Source organism: Rutilus rutilus, assembly GCF_951802725.1.
Source record: "Rutilus rutilus genome assembly, chromosome: 24".
In the NCBI taxonomy this organism is placed as follows: Eukaryota; Metazoa; Chordata; class Actinopteri; order Cypriniformes; family Leuciscidae; genus Rutilus; species Rutilus rutilus.
In genome coordinates, this window is record NC_140228.1 from 29,177,631 (window position 1) to 29,203,017 (window position 25,387).

Genomic DNA, 25,387 nt, shown 5'->3' on the forward strand with positions numbered 1-25,387 from the left:
AAGGTTTTGTTTGTTAACAGTAGTTAATAACTAAAATGAATGAACCATGAGCAATACATTTGTTACTGTATTTGTTCATCTTTGTTACCGTATAGCTAACATAAATCCAGCTGTTCATTGTGTGTTCATGTTAGTTCATATTGCATTAACTAATGATAACAAATACAACTTTTGATTTTAATAATGTTAGTAAATGTTGAAATTAACATTAACTAAGATTAATAAATGCTGTAGAAGTGCAGTTCATTATTAATTCATGTTAACTAATGCAACTTTATTGTAAAGTGTTACCTTTTTTTCCAGAACAAAATATTGTATAAATACTAAACATTCGTAAATCGAGATACATTTACCAGAGAAGCAAAATAAAAAAAGTCTGGGTTTGTGAATTTTTTTTAATTTTTTTATCAAAGTTTAGCAAATTTATGCTTAAAAAGAACAAATATCCGCCAATGGGGTCAGAAACATAATCTTGTAAGTTTATTTGTCCTTGCCCATTGGCAGATATTTGTTCTTGTTTTATGCATAAACTCACAAGTTTAACTTATTAGGTTATTTGATTCCCCCCAGTAAACAAGTCTTAATATCTTCAGTAATTTTGCTTCGCCAGTAAATGTATTGTAATTTAATAACGCTTAGATATTTGCGCTGGAAAACAAGACAAAAATATTGAGGAAGAACTTTTTTTTTTTTTTTTTTTTGTGTATTGATTGAACACCATAAAAAAATGCATAAAAATTGGAAATGCATATTAAACAAGACAAGACACGTCCAGTAAGCCATCTAGTAAAACAGTTACTGTTTATAATCATATTTACAATTTGGCTTTTTAACAATCATTGATTGACATTGTATATGAGTATAAATAAGGTAGTTTAATTGAAGATAAAAAATAAAATAAAAAGTTTCAATGATAAGAAAATTTACTAATATTTTAAAAGTTATGCTGATTTTTTATTTTTTTATTTAAATTTTTTAAACCTATAAGCTAAACCAAGTGTTGCTTGATTAGTGTTCAGTGTCTCTTACCTGCAGCGAGGCACACTGGGAGAATGAGTCTGAATATGAGTCCACACACCACCTCCGAGGCCATCATATCAGCACAATAATATAATAACTGAGATCAGAATTCACAAATCTCTCCAAGTCCAGTCTTTCTGTCGGGTTCGGCCGCAGGACATGATCCTGGATCAGTCTGTAGTCCGCATGGTAAACATAAGCGTGAAGAAGTTTAAAGTCCAGATAATCCCGAAGGTCTGCTTCACTTCTCCTCAGTTCTCCTCAGACATGTTTTCCTCTTCTCCAAACTGGGGTTTGCTCTTACCTGTTGACAGGAGAGATCATGGTGCTTCACGCGCACTGCGAAACATCAACAAGTTGCATATTTATGCGCTCCAAGTTTGTTGGGTTTCCTCCGAAACTGCGTGGCGTGATATCTCACAGTCCTCGGCGAGTGTTAAAGGCGTTCGCTCGCGTTTTTCCTCAGTTCTGGAGCGTTTGACGCGCGTTTACGCGGCACAGCTGTGCGCACACTGGCATCTGGACTCACTTTTTCTCCTCCTCAATGAACAGCCTGAAGGACCACCCTGCAAAACTGACGAATAACTCCAGCAGGACTCGAGCACTGATGAAGAGGTGTGTGTGTGTGTGTGTGTGTGTGTTAGTCCCGGAGACGCGAGAGAAACTGACGCGCACGATTTTATACAGGAATAACAACGAGTGGTTGTAGAATCACGTCACATATTTATATATAAAAAGAAAGAAAGAAGCCATTGCGTATTTCTCACTATTTTATGAATTTATTACAAAGAAAGCTTTAAAAAAGAAATGCAATGCAGTTTACCCCCCCCCCCCCCCCCCCACACACACACACACAAAAAAAAAGTAACCAAAAATCTATTTAAATGTATTTTTACTTAATTATTAAATGCACATTTATATTTTTAAATATATTTTATCGTCAAATATGTCATTACATGATGCATTTGTCGAGTTTGTGTAATAACGGTGTAAGTATACCAGCGGCTGCAGCGCCCCCTGCCGAGCGTCCCGCGCCACAGTCGCACTGGTTCATCACAGAACTGCACAATAGCGCTTTGATTCGATGCCTATATTTAAATAGGCGTTAATGCAGAGACGTCTATGATGTAAACTATTAACTATTAAATACAAATAAACTGTTAAATGTTCTTTTATTGTGAAAGACCATTTCATACTACCATTTCTACTCACATGTAGCCCATACATTAGTACTTTTGTTATCCATATGCATGATATAAATTACACTTTACTATATATTCACATAGAAAACAGCTGATTTACATTGTAGAAATATTTCACAATATTGAAGTTTATTTTTAATCAAATAAATGCAGCCTTGGTGAGCAGAAGAGACTTCTTTTAAAAACATTAAACATCTTACCGATCCCAAACTTTTGCATGGCAAAGTGTGTGTATGCATGTATGTATGTATACTGTATATATACAGTACCAGTCAAAAGTTTGGAAACATTACTATTTTTAATGTTTTTGAAAGAAGTCTCTTATGCTCATCAAGCCTGCAGTAAAAACAAAAAAAAAAACAAAAAAAAAACAGTAATATTATGAAATATTATTACAATTTAAAATAATGGTTCTCTTTTTTAATATACTTTAAAATGTAATTTATTTTTGTGATGCAAAGCTGAATTTTCATCAGCAAGTACTCCAGTCTTTGGTGTCTTATGATCCTTCAGAAATCATTCTAATATGATGATTTGATACTCAGTTATTATCAATGATGGAAACAGTTGTGCTGTTTAATATATTTTTTTGGAATACTTTTTTCAGGATTCATTGATGAGTAAAACGTTAACAGCATTTATTCATAAAAACAGCATTTATTCAAAATAAAAACATTTCTAACAATATAAATCGTTACCATCACCTTTTATCAATTTAACGCATCCTTGTTGAATTAAAGTACTAATTTCTTAAAAAAATTCCCAAACTTTTGAACGGTAGTGTATATTGTTACAAAAGATTTCTATTCTAAATAAATACAATTCTTTTTTAACTTTTTATTCATCAAATAATCCTGAAAAAAGTATCTCAGGTTATAAAAAAATATTAAGCAGCACAACTGTTTCCAACATTGATCATAAATCAGCATATTAGAATGATTTCTGAAGGATCATAAGACACCAAAGACTGGAGTACTTGCTGATGAAAATTCAGCTTTGCATCACAAAAATAAATTACATTTTAAAGTATATTAAAAAAGAGAACCATTATTTTAAATTGTAATAATATTTCATAATATTACTGTTTTTTTTGTTTTTCTTTGTTTTTAACTGCAGGCTTGATGAGCATAAGAGACTTCTTTCAAAAACATTAAAAATAGTAGTGTTTCCAAACTTTTGACTGGTACTGTATATATATATATATTTTTTTTTTTATTGTCAATCATCAGCCATTTTTTGCAGCATTAAGTTTTGAGGAAATGTAATTTTAGCAGGGAGTAAAAGATAGAAAGCAAGAGCTCAGATGAAGCCAAATGTGCAACAATAGAGTTTGTTAATGTTAATGTTATGCTTAGAAGAAGGAAACTCATAACAGTGAGGGACAACATAACTCTGCTCGGTTAAACTTTATATTAAAGCTGGCAGCTCCAAGTCTTTCCAAAAGAATGGAGATCTATCCGGATCTAAACAGACTGTGGCTTGACTGAATGTGGGAATAAAATTCAATTGAATTTGCCAAATTTCAGCTGTATATTTCATTTCCAAGAGCTCTCGCATCTGAACAGACAGCTGGAGCCGGGGCCATCTTTCACAGAGATCCAGCTTGAGGAAAGTCCTCTGCTTTTGCTCCCAAATGAAGAAATACAATATGCTCAAAAAATTGCACAATCATAAGAAAGTGAATAATAACTGGACAGCATTGATTTCATTGTATGCTTTTAATCGGTCATACTAGAGGAATGTCGCCCTGATTTAAAAGTGATCCGCACAGCAAGAGGAACTAGAAAAACTCACATCTCTATATTTATACAACAACTGTTAGATCTATAGATCATCCGCCATTAGAAAACATAAGAAATGTAAAATACAGGTTTGACCGCAGTGAGTTTCAGGAACAAACACGAGGATCTGTTGTGTGTTTCAGTCATAATATGAGCATAATATCACATGATTTAAGTGCGTATGAACGTGTAGAACCGGATCTCCAGATGTTTTCACATGTTTTTCATCTAAACATGCCTAAAACAAGGTCAATGTTTACATTTATTCTCTGAAAACAAGGTCTAATATCATATTTCGCAGATCAAGATAAAAGCACTGAGTAAGAAAGGAGTTTAAGCAGTGTTTGTATATATAATTAATCCTCAAATGTCATACTTTCTTCCATTGCAAAATAATGATTCCTGAGTAATGATCTGATCTCACTACTGTAAAAGATTAAACTCTCTGATCATAAGCGTTCATAACCAGCTGCAGATCCTTCCATTATGAGATCAAACTTGTTACATCAGCAGAATTTGGCATCATCCGCATCCTTGCATTTTCAAGGCAAACCCGTTGAAAGTCCAGTGATTAACATTATTTCCGTGGTGACGGGTGTTAGAGGTTAAAGGGTCGTGGCTCCAGGGATTACGCTCTATCTGCGTGACTTTAGGATGTTTAAACATGTGAATATAGCGTTGAAAGGACACTGCAGATGTGACGTGGCAGGATTGTGTGTTCTGAGGTAATAGGATGGGGACAGGGGTCAGAGGTCAGGGGTCAGGGGTCACGGGCAGGTCGCCGGGGTCAGTGTCGTCACGCCCGTAGTTTATAGGCTGAAGCTGCTTCACCACGTAGTCTGCGATCTCACGAGTCCCAGCGGCCACTACTCTTCTGGACATCAGGTCGAGTGTGTTCCCTACGACACACACACACACACACACACACACACACACACACACGGTCAAGTGTGTTCCCCACGACACACACACACAAGATCGAGTGTGTTCCCTACGACACAAACACACACACACACACACACACACACACACACACACACACACACACACACACACACACGGTCAAGTGTGTTCCCCACGACACACACACACAAGATCGAGTGTGTTCCCTACGACACAAACACACACACACACACACACACAGACACACAGACACGGTCAAGTGTGTTCCCCACGACACACACACACGAGGGCGAGTGTGTTCCCTACGACACACACACACACACACACATAGACACACAGACACGGTCAAGTGTGTTCCCCACGACACACACACGAGGTTGAGTGTGTTCCTTACGACACAAACACACACACACACACGAGGTCGAGTGTGTTTCCTACGACACACACACAGACACACACACGGTCAAGTGTGTTCCCTACGACACACACACACACACACACACACACACACACACACACACACACACGAGGTCGAGAATGTTCCCTACAACACAAACACACAGAGACATCAACACACACACACACACACACACACACACACACACACATTTTATTTTATTGTTTTTATTTATAATTTATTTCATTTTATTTCAGGTTAGTTTAGTTGATTCCCGTGGCTGTGTAATAGGCACTTGTGTGTGACTTCTGGTACGGCTGTATCTCTACATCTGCCAGCTGTTGATTTCACAGTGTGTCATCACTACATCTCTGACCCAGTTCAGCTCGATCCTCACACACACGTACAGTAGGGCATGATTACAGTACGATCCCTGAACACAGAACTCCATCAGCTGAATAACACAGACATAGGTGTGATTGGCAAAGGACAAAAAAAGCAGGAAAATATACAGCGCACCCTCCATGGCATTCCTTAATTATTGCCCTGATGGTCAAAATGGGGATTTTCAATTCTTTAGCTATTTTCTTACAGACACTTTCTATTTCGTGAAGCTCAACAATCTTTTGCTGCACATCAGAACTATATTCTTTGGTTCCCTTTCAGTCGCTCACGTTCGACGTAGTCCACGTGTCGACTGATCGGGATCACGCTTAGGGAGCCTGTCATCTTCGAGTATAGTTAAAACGAGCCGATCCCCGAGGAACGCGCTGGTCGCTCTGTAGTGGACCGACCAGCCGTTTCGTTCGGGGCCCCTCCAGAGGAAGGGAGAGCTGGGCTCTGGAGATGACGACTCGGCTCCACTGCCTCCCTACCAGCGCTGCCCGAGCCAGATCCAGAGGGCCGCTGAGATCCGAGCCAAAAGGGCCGCTGAGGCGGTAGGGCTCGTCTGGAATCTTCCACCATGTCCTGAACCATCTTGGTTGGATGATTGTTTTCTCGGGGCGTGGGGCTGGTTCTCAGCCCGTCGCCCCAGTACAGCCGCCCCAGCAACCTCCACCCAGGCCTCAGCGTGGACCTTCGGGCCTTCCGAGCCGGGTCCCTGTCCTCTACCTCGCTGCCTCACCCCGGGTATGTCTGTGGTACCTTTGGTCCCCCTGGGCCGGTTCGTAGAAGCATTAGGTGCTCCCAACCGATCCAGCTCCTCCGTACCAGCAGACTCGGCTATACGATTCAGTTCAGTACGATTCAGTGTTTGCTCAGCACTATTCATTACACTTCGGTGTTCAGTGAATGTGCGTCTGTCATTGAGCCGGTCCCTCCAGCCGATATGAAGACTGGCTCCCCAGCTTGTACTTTGTTGTACTCAAGAAAGCTGGTGAGTTACAGCCAATCTTGGACCCGTGTCTCTTGAGTCGGGCCCTTTTCAAGCTTCCGTTCAAGTTGCAAACAGAGACGCATTTTCGAGTGCTCCGTCCCCGAGGTTGTTCTGCAGCGTTCGACCTGAAGGACGTGTACTTCAGATCTCTACCCTTCCGCAACGCAGGCCAAACCTGTGCTCTTGCGTTCGAGGGGTCGAAGCCTCAGTACAACTCAGTACTCTCAGCCCGAGATGAGACCTTTTGTTTCTCCGGGCCAGATGCCCCTAGAACAAGTGTCTGCTAACACCAGCTGAGGGGCCACGTATATCGGGCATGCAGTAACGGGGGTCTGGGCGAGCCTCCAACTGCTTTGGCATGCATTGCCTTGAGCTGCTAGCAGTACACCTTGCTTGATGCCGCTGCTCAGTACAGCGACCGTTGCGCTATGCTTCCCTCGCACGTCGCAACTCGCCCGCCACCTCCTCCTATGGAGTCAGAAGCTTCTGAGGTCGCTTCATCCACTTTAAGTTCTGGCCTGCTCAATCGTGCCGACGAGGCCTCACGACAGCCTGTGGCCGAGGAGAGTGGAGACTCCATCCTCAGGCGGTCCAGCTGTTCTGGGATCACTTCGGGGACGCACAGTTACATCTGTTTGCCTCTCCGAACTCGTCCCATTGCCAGTTGTTTACTCCATTGCTAGTTGCCCCTTAATGGTAGCCTGACGTCGTCATACTCAGATTCTAGTCAGAATGTGAGTCTGATCTGCTCCATTGGGCTGTGATTATGGGGCGTGTTTCAACCGAACCAGGAAGGAAAATGCCTCTGCACTCAATTGGATAGACCTACAACCAATCAGAGCAACGGAGTAAGTGACGTATGTTTTTCATTCATGTTTCCGATCGACAAATGCCTTGATCGCGGTTCTCTGTTCCTCTTTTAAAATGAATGCGCTGTCGATATCTTCTATAACAGACGCGATGGCGGAATCTGCACATGATGTTTTATAAACAAAGTTCGAGAGGAGCACGTTCAAATTATCAATCCAATCAACTTGTCATCAAACAATTACCATGTCTACCTATCAGCATGAGAGGAAGCATATATATATTTACTCTGTCAACTCACCCAACATTCCTTGACAGTTTTCAGCATCCCTCCACTCACTCTCGGCCTGTTCTTCCACAGCCTGGAATACGGGGGGAGTTCTCTGGGTTCGGGCCGAATACCGAGCCTCTCCTCGAACAGCACGCCAAATATGCATTTATTCTATCTGACTTATTTGTAAGTGTGAACTCGTGAAATCTCAATTCTCCAGTGGCAGTCATCTTTGTTGTAAATGAATTCAACCCAAGCACTCTTTGGTGACGTGGATGATTACGTTACCGTTGCTCATCTGTCCATCATCGTATAAAGCCCACCCTGACAATTTGATTGGTCCGAACAGCTTTTGTTCGAACATAATAGCTCCACAACGGATCAAGTCCAGACCGAACTTCCCGACCTAAAAATGTTGTGGGCGGGGCTAAGTTCGGCTGGCATCCAGGCTACCTTAAATGGCCCAACTGGACCTAGTTTCCCGAGCTATGCTCCTCTCCACAGCCCCTTCCTGACCCATTCCTCTGAGACATCTCAGGGACGGGGCACCGTTGGCACCCGCGCCAGACCTCTGGAAACTCCATGTCTCGATGCGGAGGTTCTACGTATCTACCTCAAAATGATCGTAGATACCATCACTTCTGAGAGAGCACCCTCTAAAAAATGTGGCTTGCTTACGACCAGGGGCCGGTTTCACAGAGATAGACTTTGACCATGGCTTAGATATAGTAGATAGTCAGACTTCAGATAGACATCTAAATCAGACCGTTGCACAAAGCACTTAAGACTCTGACTATCTTAAGTAGGAATACACTGCAATGCATTCTGGGTAAAATAAGACACTTTTCAATACAAAAAACATGGCGGAACGAACCGCTCAGTGCAGTTTACCCCAGCAGAAAATATGTGTTTGCTGGAGGAGTATAACAGTTACAAGGACATTTTACTTGGGAAATTTAGCGGAGAATGTAGTGACAAGAAGAAATGTTTAAATTATGAGCCATTTTCCCTTTTCTTTTGGCTGTTTGTAATGTAACTGATTGTTACTGCTGGTTGCCAAGGTAACAGAGTCTTAGACCTAAGTTAGCCTGCGGGGGTAAGAGGTGTCTAATGTTTTTGGTCTAAATTAAGTCAGTCTTTATTTTTGTGAAACAGTCTAGCTTGCATTAGACTAGTCTATGAGCGAATTTTAGACTTGTCTAACACTATAGAGCGGTCTAAAATAGCTTTGTGAAACCGGCCCCTGAAGTGGAACCTGTTCGTTGAGTGGTGTTCGATCACTTTCTTTCCTGCAAGATGTATGTTGCTTTTATATTAACGCACATTATGATACAGTGGATCCAAATCCGTGGGGAAGCACGACTTGATCGTCGGGTTCCATTTTTATGTACAGTAGATTTATCAAAGCTAACATCAAATGAAATGAATAAAACTTTAAGCAAACAATACATAAAATGAATCGCAGGTGCAGCTTTTATTATAGCACTTTTCATAGCACTATTAAAGTTCAGTATGCAAACACTGAGCTATATTAACATCCTACAGTTTCAACATCCTACTTTTAGTTCAATTTATACACAAATATAACACTGTGTATGAGAACATGTAAATGTTTACATTTTCATCATGTGTGCCTCATTGTTTGATTAAGCAACGAAGTTTCTCACCTTCGGGTTTCAGCGTTTTTAATGAAATATTAATAATAATGAATCGATCAATCAGGAATAAAACCCATTATTGTTTAAAATCCTACATTATTAATGAATTACACACTTGATAAGAACATGAAGGAAGATTTTCCACATGAGGTCGAGCGCGTTCCCTACGACACAAACACAGAGACTCACTTACACACACACACACACACACACACAAGGTCGAGCGCGTTTCCCTACGACACAAACACAGAGACATCAACACACACTCACTTATACACACACACGAGGTCGAGTGGGTTCCCTACAACATAAACAGAGACATCAACACACACCAACACACACTCACACACACAAGGTTGAGCGCGTTCCCTACGACACAAACACAGAGAGACATCAACACACACTCAAACACATATATACAGTATATATATATATACAGTGAGGAAAATAAGTATTTGAACACCCTGCTATTTTGCAAGTTCTCCCACTTGGAAATCATGGAGGGGTCTGAAATTGTCATCGTAGGTGCATGTCCACTGTGAGAGACATAATCTAAAAAAAAAAATCCAGAAATCACAATGTATGATTTTTTAACTATTTATTTGGATGATACAGCTGCAAATAAGTATTTGAACACCTGTCTTTCAGCTAGAATTCTGACCCTCAAAGACCTGTTAGTCTGCCTTTAAAATGTCCACCTCCACTCCATTTATTATCCTAAAATTAGATGCACCTGTTTGAGGTCGTTAGCTGCATAAAGACACCTGTCCACCCCATACAATCAGTAAGAATCCAACTACTAACATGGCCAAGACCAAAGAGCTGTCCAAAGACACTAGAGACAAAATTGTACACCTCCACAAGGCTGGAAAGGGCTACGGGGAAATTGCCAAGCAGCTTGGTGAAAAAAGGTCCACTGTTGGAGCAATCATTAGAAAATGGAAGAAGCTAAACATGACTGTCAATCTCCCTCGGACTGGGGCTCCATGCAAGATCTCACCTCGTGGGGTCTCAATGATCCTAAGAAAGGTGAGAAATCAGCCCAGAACTACACGGGAGGAGCTGGTCAATGACCTGAAAAGAGCTGGGACCACCGTTTCCAAGGTTACTGTTGGTAATACACTAAGACGTCATGGTTTGAAATCATGCATGGCACGGAAGGTTCCCCTGCTTAAACCAGCACATGTCAAGGCCCGTCTTAAGTTTGCCAATGACCATTTGGATGATCCAGAGGAGTCATGGGAGAAAGTCATGTGGTCAGATGAGACCAAAATAGAACTTTTTGGTCATAATTCCACTAAACGTGTTTGGAGGAAGAAGAATGATGAGTACCATCCCAAGAACACCATCCCTACTGTGAAGCATGGGGGTGGTAGCATCATGCTTTGAGGGTGTTTTTCTGCACATGGGACAGGGCGACTGCACTGTATTAAGGAGAGGATGACCTGGGCCATGTATTGCGAGATTTTGGGGAACAACCTCCTTCCCTCAGTTAGAGCATTGAAGATGGGTCGAGGCTGGATCTTCCAACATGACAATGACCCGAAGCACACAGCCAGGATAACCAAGGAGTGGCTCTGTAAGAAGCATATCAAGGTTCTGGCGTGGCCTAGCCAGTCTCCAGACCTAAACCCAATAGAGAATCTTTGGAGGGAGCTCAAACTCCGTGTTTCTCAGCGACAGCCCAGAAACCTGACTGATCTAGAGAAGATCTGTGTGGAGGAGTGGGCCAAAATCCCTCCTGCAGTGTGTGCAAACCTGGTGAAAAACTACAGGAAACGTTTGACCTCTGTAATTGCAAACAAAGGCTACTGTACCAAATATTAACATTGATTTTCTCAGGTGTTCAAATACTTATTTGCAGCTGTATCATACAAATAAATAGTTAAAAAATCATACATTGTGATTTCTGGATTTTTTTTTTTTTAGATTATGTCTCTCACAGTGGACATGCACCTACGATGACAATTTCAGACCCCTCCATGATTTCTAAGTGGGAGAACTTGCAAAATAGCAGGGTGTTCAAATACTTATTTTCCTCACTGTATATATATATATATATATATACTGTACACTTGATAAGAACATAAAGGAAGATTTTCCACATCAGAAGTGATTTGTGTTGTTCCAAGACTGACCTGTGGTAATAATAATAATAATAATAATAACAATATAATAATAACCTGTGGTGTCGATGACGACCCCTCCTGCCTCTCTGATGATGACGGCGGCCGCTGCGATGTCCCAGCAGTGAAGACCGAACTGGTAATACGCCTCCGCAGACCCACTGGCCACGAGACACAGGGAGAGAGTCGAGCTGCCGATGATCCTCACACTGCGGGTCAAAGGTCACATTTACATAACAGACTGTATGTAAGCAATGAGGTACTCGAGGCGGTGCTGTATGGTGAATAAGTTTGAGGGTGTTGTTAGGCTTGATGCGAAGCAGAGTACTATAATAATAACTATTTTTTTAAGGAATAAACACAATTTAACTTTCATGTTTTAATTATAAGCTGTTGTGCAGAACTTTGACAAAAAATTGTTTATTTTCATATGATTAAAATATAAATTAATGTTTTATGCCTTCATTTGATTGCCGGAAAAATGTAAATACACAAACACAGAATTTCATTAGGAAAAACAAACATTTCATAGTACTTTGTAATTATTGAAATTGTTTTTATGAATTCAAATAGGTAGACATGCTTTTTGATTATTAAAATTTAATTAAACCGTTAAAATGGAATCCAGAAAACTTAAAACCGAAAAGACATAATTTTGTAAAAATACAACAGAATAAAAAAAAATAAAAAATAAAAAAGTATTTCATAGGGCCCTTCTCTAAGTGATCTTCTCAAATTTAACAACCATTAAAATGGAGTCTGGTATTAAAAAAAATAAAACGGAATTTGGAAAAAAATGAAATGGATTTCATGTTGTATATCATGTTGCACTGAAAAAAATGGTGTAGGATTATAGTAAATTTCACAATTAAATCACAGAGAAATGGTAAGTTCATTTTGAAGTATAAAGACTCAAGTAATTTTCTTGTAAAACACACTCCGATAATCTTTGCTTTGTGCAACTTTGAGATGTGATTTCTCCCAGTGTGGTCGTACCCGTGAGTCGGTGCGCTCAACATTTTCTTCATATTTCCCAGGAAGATATCCAGTGTTGCAGGGTCTCTCTTGGCCCCGATCTCAGTCAGAATGAGGGCCTTGGACACATCTTAAAACACATCATATCATCACATACTGTAATCACGTCTGCAGCATTTACTGTACGGTGGAAGTTAATTAGCAAAGGCTTGTAGCAAAAACAGGCCAATAAAGTGAGATTAAACCCATAAAGAGCTTTCATATTTTTTAATGAATTATTTAAATATGCATTTAAATTAGAGTTTGGGGTCTGTACGTTTATACATATACATACATATACATATACATATACATATATATATATATATATATATATATATATATATATACATATATATGAAGAGTTCAGATGCAAAAGCCTCTAAGTGCCATCTGAAATTTTCTTCTAGAATGGTCATTTTTATCAAGCTCGTATATTTAAGTTCAGTAATTTCACTTAAATGACAATTAATAGGTAATTTTCATTGCCATTTAAGTGAAATTACTGAACTTAAATATACAAGCTTGATAAAAATGATCATTCTAGAAGAAAATTTCAGATGGCACTTAGAGGCTTTTGCATCTGAACTCTTCATATATATGTATATATATATATATATATATATATATATATATATATATATACACATACATACACTTTTATTAACCAAGGACACATTACAATGTTTAAAAGTGACATTTATAATTTTATAAAATGTTTCTGTTTCAAATGAATGCTTTTCTTTTGAACTTTCTATTCATCAAAGAATCCTGAAAAATAAAATGTATCAATTTCCACAAAAATATGAAGCTGTTTTCAACATTGATAATAATCATAAATGTTTCTTGAGCATCAAATCCTCATATTAGAATGATTTCTGAAGGATCATGTGACACTGAAGACACAGGAATAAATTACACTTTACTACATATTCACATAGAAAACAGCTGATTTACACTGGAATAATATTTTAGAATATTACTGTCATGGTTTCCCTTGTATTTTTGTGTTATGTGACTTTTATTTTGAAGTGTGTTTTCTGGTTTCTCCTGAGTTACTGTTGTTTGTTACCATAGTGATTGATTACTATCACCTGTACCTTGTTAGCCCTTGCTATCGGCTTTTATCGGGTGTCGTTTCCCATTTGGTTTATCATCTTCTTCTCATTTTTGGATTTATGTTTCTCCTGTTGGATCTCTTAAATAGATTACCTTTATTTGTGTGTTTTATCAAATCAGTTTTCTTTGCCATTATAAAGCGCCAAGTTGATTATCATTTATTGCAAAAAAATAAGATAAATAATTTGCTTTCTCTAGTTTCATAGTTTCTGTTTTACTATTAATTTTAGATTTAATAAAAAAATAAAAAAATATGGGTTTAGCTTTAATTTATTTGTATTTAATTAATTTATTATTTTTATATTTATTTTTAGTTTTCTTAATTTGTCAAGGAAACATTTATAACAATGGTCTAAATATGTTAACAATAGTTAAATAATTAGCTGACCTTTCTCTTTGGAAACCTGTAGCCGAACACCATTGCGAAAGGCTCCGTGTCCTTTCCTGGCGGTGTACAGCGTCCCGTCGAAGCAGTGGTAGATCACACCAAACTCCAGCTGACACACACACATTTATTATTCACACACACTTTATACTGTACATGTACATCATCAGTCATTGGGATTCATCCGTGCTTTACCTCTTTCCTCACAGCGAATCCGATGCTCACTGCCACCATGGGAAAACTGCAAGCCAAGGATTGTGTGTTGGGAATATATTTCTCTGATGATTTAAACACAGTATATGGAGACGCTTCTGGTACCTGTGCACGAAGTTACAGGTCCCGTCGATGGGATCTATTATCCAGGTCGGGCTGTCGGTCAGCTCACACTTCACTCCGGCGGCAGACGATTCCTCTCCGATAAACCTTTCAGTGACATGTGACACACAACACCAACAGTTATTACTAAAGAACGGTCACACACAGTCTGTCGTGCTCTTCTACAGGAAAACCATTTGAATTTGCAAAACGTTTCATTATCATGGTCATATAACCTGATATTTGGTAATTCAGTCTTATTTTAGAATTATTTAGTATCTTTTTTAGTATTAGAGTATCAATTTATATGCTGAATTAGCTTTTGTTTTTTATATATTCAGATTCGACTTTAATATTAGATTAAGTTGTCGTAATTTTGTCCAGCAGTTTGTCTCCTGTGGCTCTGTCAAGGCGACCTGGGGTGCGTTTCCCAAACAACGACGTGTCTCGCTGCTTAAAGGGTAACTAAACCCTAAACGTCTCGGTTACATATGGTAACCCTCGTTCCCTGAGGGAGGGAACGGAGACGTACGTCGTGGTGAACGACGAATAGGAATCTCGCTAGAGAGGCCAATCTACTTCGAGTGAAACTAAACGAGCCAATGCATATTGGCGTGCAATCATTTGCATCAGCTGTGCAGCCTCGCAGCGCGGGTATTTAACGAGCAGCTGGTGCGATTGCACTTCAGTTTTTTGCTGAGGAGCCGAGCCGGTGAGCTGGCTGCCCCGGCGGGTCGCAGCAGATGTGGCGACGGGACGTACGTCTCCGTTCCCTCCCTCAGGGAACGAGGGTTACCATATGTAACCGAGACGTTCCCTATCGTCCGGTCACTACGACGTACGTCGTGGTGAACGACGAATAGGAATCCCTACCAAAGCGCCACAGCTGCTGCACCCCATCCAGCGCCCTGAGCAAGCCTCTACACCTTCTTGCCTGGAAGGACGATAGGAGAGGGCTTACACCGAGAGTATCCGTCACTGTTGTTCCATGATAACCCATACAGTGAGATTATTGGATAACACTGGGAAAGCGTGCCCGATCTGAGGGAGGGGAACGCTGCGGGAGCCACATTCTTAAGAAGAGTTATGTGGGAATACACATATGGACTAACCCGAGGGTTGTACTGCATATGAATAGTGGGTGACTTAGCCCAAGGGAAAGACACAGGCTTCCGTTTAGGAGCAGCCGTGGAAGATATACACATATGGGATCCCCGTAGGGTCACACATATGGGACCCAGCCTAGACCCGGTTCTCAAGGATTCAGCGGATAAAGGCCTGGCACCGGACGCTCCGCCACGTCCGGGCCGAGGGTGTTTGGAGGACTCAACAGGTTTTGACTCTGGAGCAATAAGGGTGCACAGTAGGGTGCAGCAAGCCGACAGAGCCGGTACTCACAGTGCTTCTACCCGTTTAGGGCGAGAACACGGGAGGACACCGGCTCTACACGTAGGCTATAGTATCTAGCAAACGTGTTAGGTGTCGCCCAGCCCGCAGCTCTACAGATATCTGTTAGCGAGGAGCCACGTGCCAGCGCCCAGGAGGATGCAACGCCTCTCGTGGAGTGTGCATGCAACCTGAGCGGGCAGGGCACGCCTTGAGCTTGGTAAGCCAAGGCAATGGCATCCACTATCCAGTGGGCCATCCTCTGCTTGGAGACAGCCTTCCCTTCTGCTGGCCTCCGTAACAGACAAAGAGCTGGTCTGAGGTCCTGACGCTTTGAATTCTGTCCACGTACATACGCAGAGCGCGAACGGGACAGAGCAAGCCAGGGCTGGGTCTGCCTCCTCCAGGGGCAGCGCTTGCAGGTTCACTACCTGATCTCTAAAGGGAGTGGTAGGAACCTTGGGCACATAGCCAGGCCGGGGTCTCAGTACAACATGGTTGTCACCCGGCCCAAACTCTAGGCGCGATTCGTCGACCGAAAATGCTTGCAGGTCCCCTACCCTCTTGATCGAGGCCAGTGCAATCAGCAGCAAAGTCTTCAAGGAGAGAAGCTTTAAGTCTGCTGACTGCAAAGGCTCAAAGGGAGCATCCTGAAGTGCTCGGAGCACCAGGGAAAGGTCCCAAGAGGGTATGGAGGGGGGACGAGGAGGATTTAATCGTCTCGCCCCCCTAAGGAACCTGACGACCAGGTCGTGCTTTCCAACTGTTTTGCCATCTATGTGGTCATGATAAGCTGAAATAGCGGCAGCGTGTTCTTTGAGGGTGGAGGGAGACAGCCTTCGCTCCAACCCTTGCTGCAAGAAGGAAAGCACTGACCCAATCGAACATCTTCGGGGGTCCTCTCTGCGAGAGGAACACCACTCGACGAACAGGTTCCACTTCAAGGCGTACACACGTCTTGTAGACGGCGCTCGCGCAGAAGTGATGGTGTTAAGTACCTCTGAGGGTAAGTCACCTAGAACCTCCGCGTCCCACCAGGGACCAGACATGGAGTTTCCAGAGGTCCGGACGCGGGTGCCATAGGGTGCCCCGTCTCTGAGTCAGAAGATCCTTCCTCAGAGGAATGAGCATGAGTTCTGGGAACCAAGTCCGGGTGGGCCAATAGGGAGCCACCAGAAGGACCTGCTCCTCGTCCTCCCTGACTTTGCACAGGGTCTGTGCAAGTAGGCTCACTGGGGGAAATGCATATTTGCAGAGGCCCCGGGGCCAGCTGTGAGCCAGTGCGTCCGTGCCGAGTGTTCCCTCGGTCAGGGAGTAAAACAGCTGGCAGTGGGAGGTCTCTGAGGAGGCAAACAGGTCTACCTGAGCCTCCCCGAACTCTCTCCAGATCAGCTGAACCACCTGGGGGTGGAGTCGCCATTCTCCCGGGAGCACAGCTCGTGATAGCTCGTCGGCCACACGGTTGAGCACACCGGGGACATACATGGCTCGAAGCGACCTCAGACGCTTCTGACTCCAAAGGAGGAGATGGCGGGCGAGTTGCGACATGCGACGGGAGCGTAGACCACCTTGACGGTTGATGTACGCAACGGTCGCAGTGTTGTCCGTACGGACCAGCACGTCTCTGCCCTGTAGTGGCCTTTTTAGGCGGCTCAGAGCGAGACGAACTGCTAGCAACTCGAGGCAGTTGATGTGCCAGTGCAGTTGGGGGCCCGTCCACACCCCTGACACTGCATGCCCGTTGTACGTGGCACCCCAGCCGGTGGCAGAGGCATCTGTGAATACCACAGCATGCCTGGACACCTGTTCCAAGGGGACTCCTGCCCGAAGGAACGAGGGGTCTGACCACGGGCTGAAGGTCTGGCGGCACGCCGGTGTGATTGCCACCCGGTGAGTGCCGTGATGCCACGCCCATCTCGGGACTCGGCCGTGAAGCCAGTGCTGAAGCGGTCTCATATGGAGCAGCCCGAGCGGAGTTACCGCTGCTGCCGCTGCCATATGCCCCAGGAGCCTCTGAAAACATTTCAGTGGGACCGCCGTCCTGCCTTTGAACGAGTTCAAGCAGTTCAGCACCGACTGAGCGCGTTGCCCTGTGAGGCGCGCTGTCTGTGCGACCGAATCCAACTCCATACCGAGATAAGAGATCCTCTGCACGGGGGCGAGTTTGCTCTTCTCCCAGTTGACCTGAAGGCCCAGCTGGCTGAGGTGCCTGAGCACGAGGTCCCTGTGTTCGCATAACTGATCTCGAGAGTGTGCCAGTATGAGCCAGTCGTCGAGACAGTTGAGGATGCGAACGCCCTGTTCTCTCATGGGAACAAGGGCCCCCTCTGTGACTTTCGTGAAGACACGGGTAGACAGGGACAGGCCGAAGGGCAGGACCTTGTACTGATATGCTCGACCCTCGAACGCAAGCACAGAACGGCCTGTGTCGAGGAAGAATCGAGACATGAAAGTACGTGTCCATCAGGTCGATCGCTGCAAACCAATCTCGGGGACGGATGCATTCGAAAATGCGTTTCTGCGTGAGCATTTTGAACGGTAGCTTGTGAAGGCTCCGATTCAAAACTCGCAGGTCCAAGATTGGTCGTAACCCATCACCTTTCTTGGGTACAATGAAGTAGGGACTGTAGTGCCCTGACCTCATATCGGCTGGAGGGACTGGCTCTATCGCGTCCTTCGCCAGTAGGACTGCGATCTCCGCACACAAGACATGGGCATCGGCTGCTCTCACTGTAGTGGAGTGGATGGCCCGAAACTTGCGGGGACGCCGGGCAAACTGAATCGCATAGCCGAGCCTGATGGTCCGAATGAGCCAGCGAGACGGACTGGGGAGCACTAGCCAGGCTCGCAGAGACCGTACAAGCGGGACCAAAGGGACCGTAGGCGTACCCGGAGTGGGGCAGCGAGGTGGAACACAGGGGCTCGGCTCGGGAGGCTCTCTCTGGAAGGCGGCCCGCAGCGGAGTCTGAGTGTGCTGTGCAACACTTACCCGGTTCCACGAGGCAGGAGGTGCAGGAGGCGGCTTGGTTGCGTTCTCGAACCGCACACTGTTGCCTGATGGCGATAGAAGAGGCGGATGAGAGTGGTGAGGATTCTCTCCTCCCACTGCTCTCCTGGCCCTCTTCAGACCCAGGGATAGAAGAACTGCTCTTTTTTTTTTTTTTTTTTGAGAATTTAGGTACCACTGTGACTCCAGTGGTGGAACACTCAAAAGATTCGTTCCCCGGCCCTCACCGGGTGAGAGCAGCTCCACCCATCTCCGGGTCACCCATCTCAGGGGTGATTGCTTCACCGACCACTTAAACAGTGGCTGAGACGGGCGGTGTCATCCTCCTGCAGCGGACACAGTAGAGCAGGCTGTGCCGGAGTGTTTTCTTTTTTTTTTTTTTTGCAGGGGATGACACCCTTGGCGACGAGTAGACTGAGGGGCGGCCCACAAGGCACTCTGGTGGTGCGTCGGGGAAAGCGCTTCAGTCTGCTGCTAACTGCGGAGAACTGCTGGGCCAATTCTCAACAGTGTCGCTGAAAAGGCCACCTTGTGAGATGGGAGCATCGAGAAAGCGTACTTTGACGACGTCTCGCACCTCTGCAAGGACAGCCAGGGGCGTTTCTGGACCACCAAGGTGGACATCGTCTGGCCGAGGGCCTGCGCTGTGACTTGAACACGGTCAGTCGACAAGTGCAGCTCAACTCCGGCTCAGAACTACCCTCGTGCAATAAGAGGGCCTTGGCCTCGCATGCAGGGCAGAGGTGGCTCGCCAGAGGCACAGCCACCCCACCATCGAGAGTAGCGAGAGAGGTGAAAACTCATGCAGAATTTGGCACTTTTGGCGTTCCATATTTTGGCACCAATATAGCTCCATACTCCTAAGTTTTCAATGCACATCCGAGAAAGACCCGGGAAAGCATGGCTGTCAGTTCTGAATCTGATTCAGCATAAGCACACACACTATTACAGTGGGAACTCAGCATATCCTCATTTCCAGAACAAAACAGGCCCTCTCTCCGATGCAGCAATCGACATCTGCCCTCAGCTGGAGCCCTGAATGAAACGCTAGGTTCCTCCAGTTTTGAAGGACCAGCAATCCCATCCAGAAGCTGCACAACTTGTGATGCGCTAGAGAGGGAGGGGCCCTAGGGGGTTGGTTCCCCGAAGGAGAAGCCCTCAGCTCTCAGATCACCCAAGCCATTCTACTGAAGTAGACCTCTCCTGGTGGCCACCAGGGAGGGCGCTACAACGGAGAATAGACAAGGAGACCGCGCACCTAGAGCGCCGAGCGAGCGCTGGGTTGCCGTGACAACCCGCGCTGCAGCCCGACAGCTCGACGGCACACGACACGCTGAGGAGCGAGAGATCCGTCGGGTTTTCCCCGCGGAAGCTCTCGCCGATCTCCACGGTCCCCCAGAGTGTCGAGCAGACCTGCAGCTGTGCTTTTACACACAAGCAGCGGCTGGCCAACAACGGAGGGGACTCAAACTTTCCGGAGAAAGAAGAGTTGACCGGCGTGCCGACGTGGTCATGTTCCCGTGCGAGAACATGAACCACCCACGAACACGGTCTCACATGTTTCCCAGGCATGCGAGACAGTGATCGTGGCCGTCAGTGAGGACAGGAAACGACCGCAACCAGAAACACACGGGTGGAATGTCATCTTTAGAAAGACGCAACTCACACGTCACCCATGTAAGCTCTTTCAGGGAAATACTCTCCTTGGTACTGAAGCACACAGGGGAACGGTCGCAGCGGACACAGACAGGAATGCAACCTGTTGTGCGCTGTCTCTCTTCACGGCGGTCTTACCAGCCATAAGAACGGCTGTTCAGCGCTCTTGGCGCACCGTTACCAGCTGTGAAAACAGCTTTTTAGTTTTGCTCAGTAACACAAAAACAAAGAGAGAAAAGAAAGTCGACCCCACTGCTGCGCTGTATCGCCCGCACCAGACACGAGAGATCATCTTGAAGAGCTTGCTCGTTGTTTGATCACTCAGTAGATTAAACAGCATCGAAACGCTCGGCTCCGAAGCAAAAAGCTGAAGTGCAATCGCACCAGCTGCTCGTTAAATACCCGCGCTGCGAGGCTGCATAGCTGATGCAAATGATTGCACGCCAATATGCATTGGCTCGTTTAGTTTCACTCGAAGTAGATTGGCCTCTCTAGCGAGATTCCTATTCGTCGTTCACCACGACGTACGTCGTAGTGACCGGACGATAGGGAACCAACTTTTTTTAGTTAATGATCTGTAAGAATGGGGCTTTATTAGTGTTGTTCATTGATTCGAGTAACTTTTTTGAGATTTGGGTATAAACAGAGAACGTCTAATAGGAAGAGAATTGGCACTCTCAGTAAACTTCCGGCTTCTGAACTGGTTGCAGTTCCACTCTGGCTCCACATGAGGGCGCTCACAGGACGAGTGCAGTTCCACTCTGGCTCCACATGAGGGCGCTCACAGGACGAGTGCAGTTCCGCTCTGGCTCCACATGAGGGCGCTCACAGGACGAGTGCAGTTCCACTCTGGCTCCACATGAGGGCGCTCACAGGACGAGTGCAGTTCCGCTCTGGCTCCACATGAGGGCGCTCACAGGACGAGTGCAGTTCCGCTCTGGCTCCACATGAGGGCGCTCACAGGACGAGTGCAGTTCCGCTCTGGCTCCACATGAGGGCGCTCACAGGACGAGTGCAGTTCCGCTCTGGCTCCACATGAGGGCGCTCACAGGACGAGTGCAGTTCCGCTCTGGCTCCACATGAGGCTCCACATGAGGGCGCTCACAGGACGAGTGCAGTTCCGCTCTGGCTCCACATGAGGGTGCTCACAGGACGAGTGCAGTTCCACTCTGGCTCCACATGAGGGCGCTCACAGGACGAGTGCAGTTCCGCTCTGGCTCCACATGAGGGCGCTCACAGGACGAGTGCAGTTCCGCTCTGGCTCCACATGAGGGCGCTCACAGGACGAGTGCAGTTCCGCTCTGGCTCCACATGAGGGCGCTCACAGGACGAGTGCAGGATGAATGGAGGTCTATGGCGCTATACCTCTCAAAATCCACTTTTCTCAGGATATAATTTTTTGTCTAGTAATTTGAATGTTGTATTCGAAAGGAGATGCAAAGAAATTACACACTGCTGGGTGTTCGATTTTTTAGAGTCACTTATTTGCTTTAAAAAGTCTTTTAAAATGTCAATGACGTCATACACATCGTACGACCAGAGATACTGCTTTACGGCAATCCTTCAGTCACTTTGGTGCTTTCGCGCTCTGCACTTTCTTTTCTCTCGAGGCATCGACAACACAGCTGACACAGGTAAACACACAACACAGCTGACACAGGTAAACACACACAGCTGACACAGGTATACACACACAGCTGACACAGGTAAACACACACAGCCGACACAGGTAAAAACACGTGCTAGAAGAGCTTTAGTTTAGTTTGTTTCTGGTCCCGCTTCGATGCCATCAAGCGGTATCTCTGGTCGTAATCAGTCCTTCACTGACCAATCAGCGTTCATTAGCAGAATGCTAGCGTGTTATGGGCAACAACAACTCAACCTGTAAGAAATCGAAAGGACATAAGTACTCGTTCATTCAACTTTCGACCTATAACCCATGTAGAACTTGCAAAACCTACAATCAAATCTGAGATTTCTCAACGGAAATCGGGTGAAAGAGACACATTTAGCCGTCTAGCTCCATAGACTCCCATTCATTCTGCACTCATGGGCGATCGCCCCCAGTGGAGCTCTGGTGGAACTACAACCACAATTCGGTACAATAGGACTTAATAGGGAGTGCCAAGGCTCTGCGTAGACGGGCTCTGGTATAAAGTGTTTTAATTCTACAATATATGGTGTAAAAACATCTGAGTGCTGCCCTCTTCAGGTGAACGGTGGCTACCGCAGTTGTATTTTCCTATTGGATGTTTGCGGTGGCACGTGACGCAAGCAGGTTCCATCTCACCACGCCCTCCCTTGGTACGAGCTACCACACATAGTATTGCATCAGTTAGGATAGCTTCTATAGTGCGATGCATCGTTGAAGAAATCACCTATAGTCACGACTGTTTCCCGAAACCGTATTGTCGCGAAGTGGTCGTTCAACCACGTTGGTTAATGATGTCACGCATGCGGTGGAGTAATGACTACTGTTAATGAATCTGTTTGAGATCGAATTAATGCTAGATGTTTTGCTATAGATTACAGACATGACATCTGAGGACTATTTCTATTTTTCTGTTATTTTGCTTTATTTCCAGATTCAATCATAGTCTCGTTCTTACTCTCTAGAGCTCGTTCACACATGCGCACTCTTCAAGAACGGTGCTTTAAATCTCTTGACAAACTAAAAGACGTAAATGACATTTATATGTATTCTAAATTAAAGACACAGGTTGCACTGAATGTCAGCTTGCTTATTTTGCTCAAGATCAGGATTTATTGAGTCCACATGTCAGGCAAACTAGAGACTCTTCTTCTAACCACAGGAGATCTGTCGCTCCAAACACACAACTCTGCGATGCTGTTTGAGAATGTTCGTTAGAACGATGGTTTCGGGAAACACCGACTCGTTGAACTGCTGATAACGACGGAACTTGCGAACATAGTTGGCTAACGATGCTTTCGGGAAACACACCCCTGGACATTGAGAACTGTGTTGAGGAGTTCTGTGCAATTTGTCACCAAGTGGATGTTAATGCGTAAGGAACCCATTCGCTCACGGCCACCTGGAGGACCGATCCACTGGCACAACATATTGACTATGCCCTTGAGCAGCTCGTCATTTACTGTGGGCTTCGCAGACGAGGAGCCCCGCAAGAGCCTCTTCACATGTCCATGTCCTGTTCCCCTGCACGGGCCTGGCCCTCACCCCCACCTTGTGTTCTGTGTCATGCTGTCAGTGGCTCATTGTTCACTCATGTGCACAGGTGTCCCTCGTCTCGTCATTAGTCTGTGTGTTCAGGCCCTCATGTTTGCCATGTGTCTTTGTCAAGTGTTTCCTGTAACCGCTGTCGGGAAGTAATGTTCATGTTCTTGTTGTGAGTTTCACGCCATGCTTTTGTTTTATGTTTGATCTTGTTTTGGATGTTATTGTTTACTAGAATGTAACTAGTGTTTGGGAGATAAACTGCACTGGGATTCTTCACTTGCCTCCAGTGGACTAACATTCAGGTAGTTCTCAAGGCAACATTTATTATTTTCGTTTTTGCTTCTAATATTTCTAGTGTATTTTATTGTACTAGTATTAGTTCAGAGTAAGGACAGTGTCAGCTCAGTGTGTGTGTGTGTGTGTGTGTGTGTGTGTGTAACGATCCTCCAGATACACTAGCACTGGTGTGTGTGTGTGTGTGTGTGTGTGTATTGTGTAACGATCCTCCAGACGCACCTGTGATCCGGGAATCTGCTCCTGAGGGTGGAGATGATGAGCTCCTCCACCTGCTGATCCGCCTCCGTCACCAGATCTGTGGGAGTGCTTTTACTGCGCACACACTTCTCCTGCTGCACCGCACACGCCACCACCTGATGGAGGACACACACACACATCTGATGGAGAAGACACACTCCACCACCTGATGGAGGACACACACACACACACACACACACACACACACACACACACCTGATGGAGAAGACACACGCCACCACCTGATGGAGGACACACACACACACACACACACACACACACACACATCTGATGGAGAAGACACACTCCACCACCTGATGGAGGACACACACACACACACACACACCTGATGGAGAAGACACACGCCACCACCTGATGGAGGACACACACACACACACACACACACACACACACCTGATGGAGAAGACACACACACACACACACACACACACACACACACACACACACACACCTGATGGAGGACACACACACACACACACACACACACACACCTGATGGAGAAGACACACTCCACCACCTGATGGAGGACACACACACACACCTGATGGAGAAGACACACGCCACCACCTGATGGAGGACACACACACACACACACACACCTGATGGAGAAGACACACGCCACCACCTGATGGAGGACACACACACACACACACACACCTGATGGAGAAGACACACGCCACCACCTGATGGAGGACACACACACACACACACACACACACCTGATGGAGAAGACACACGCCACCACCTGATGGAGGACACACACACACACACACACACACACACACCTGATGGAGGACACACACACACACACACACACACACACACCTGATGGAGAAGACACACTCCACCACCTGATGGAGGACACACACACACACACACCTGATGGAGAAGACACACGCCACCACCTGATGGAGGACACACACACACACATCTGATGGAGAAGACACACGCCACCACCTGATGGAGGACACACACACCTGATGGAGAAGACACACACACACACACACACACACACACACACACATCTGATGGAGAAGACACACGCCACCACCTGATGGAGGACACACACACACACACACACACACACACACACACATCTGATGGAGAAGACACACTCCACCACCTGATGGAGGACACACACACACACACACACACACACACACACACACACACACCTGATGGAGAAGACACACGCCACCACCTGATGGAGG

At 45.2% G+C, this 25,387-nt stretch overlaps 2 protein-coding genes across 4 annotated transcripts in view; both read right to left on the reverse strand.

Annotated features, from left to right (window-relative positions):
* The window catches only part of piezo2a (piezo-type mechanosensitive ion channel component 2a), a 172,225-nt gene extending 170,570 nt beyond the window's left edge, over positions 1-1,655 (reverse strand). For both annotated transcript variants that reach the window (XM_084398790.1, XM_084398789.1), the window contains exon 1: positions 1,030-1,655. In XM_084398790.1, coding sequence (XP_084254916.1) covers positions 1,030-1,096 — 67 coding nt within the window. In that variant the 5' untranslated portion in view covers positions 1,097-1,655. The remainder of the gene's footprint in view (positions 1-1,029) is intronic.
* A 1,675-nt stretch (positions 1,656-3,330) lies between these two features.
* Positions 3,331-25,387, reverse strand: part of impa2 (inositol monophosphatase 2) — a 28,696-nt gene continuing 6,639 nt past the window's right edge. Inside the window, exons 2-8 of one of the 2 annotated variants that reach the window (XM_084399354.1) lie at positions 24,138-24,271; positions 14,380-14,484; positions 14,257-14,302; positions 14,065-14,173; positions 12,540-12,648; positions 11,601-11,752; positions 3,331-4,902 (exon numbers count right to left, since the gene is read on the reverse strand). In XM_084399354.1, coding sequence (XP_084255480.1) covers positions 4,757-4,902; positions 11,601-11,752; positions 12,540-12,648; positions 14,065-14,173; positions 14,257-14,302; positions 14,380-14,484; positions 24,138-24,271 — 801 coding nt within the window. In that variant the 3' untranslated portion in view covers positions 3,331-4,756. The remainder of the gene's footprint in view (positions 4,903-11,600; positions 11,753-12,539; positions 12,649-14,064; positions 14,174-14,256; positions 14,303-14,379; positions 14,485-24,137; positions 24,272-25,387) is intronic. The other variant, XM_084399355.1, reaches the window with a different exon arrangement.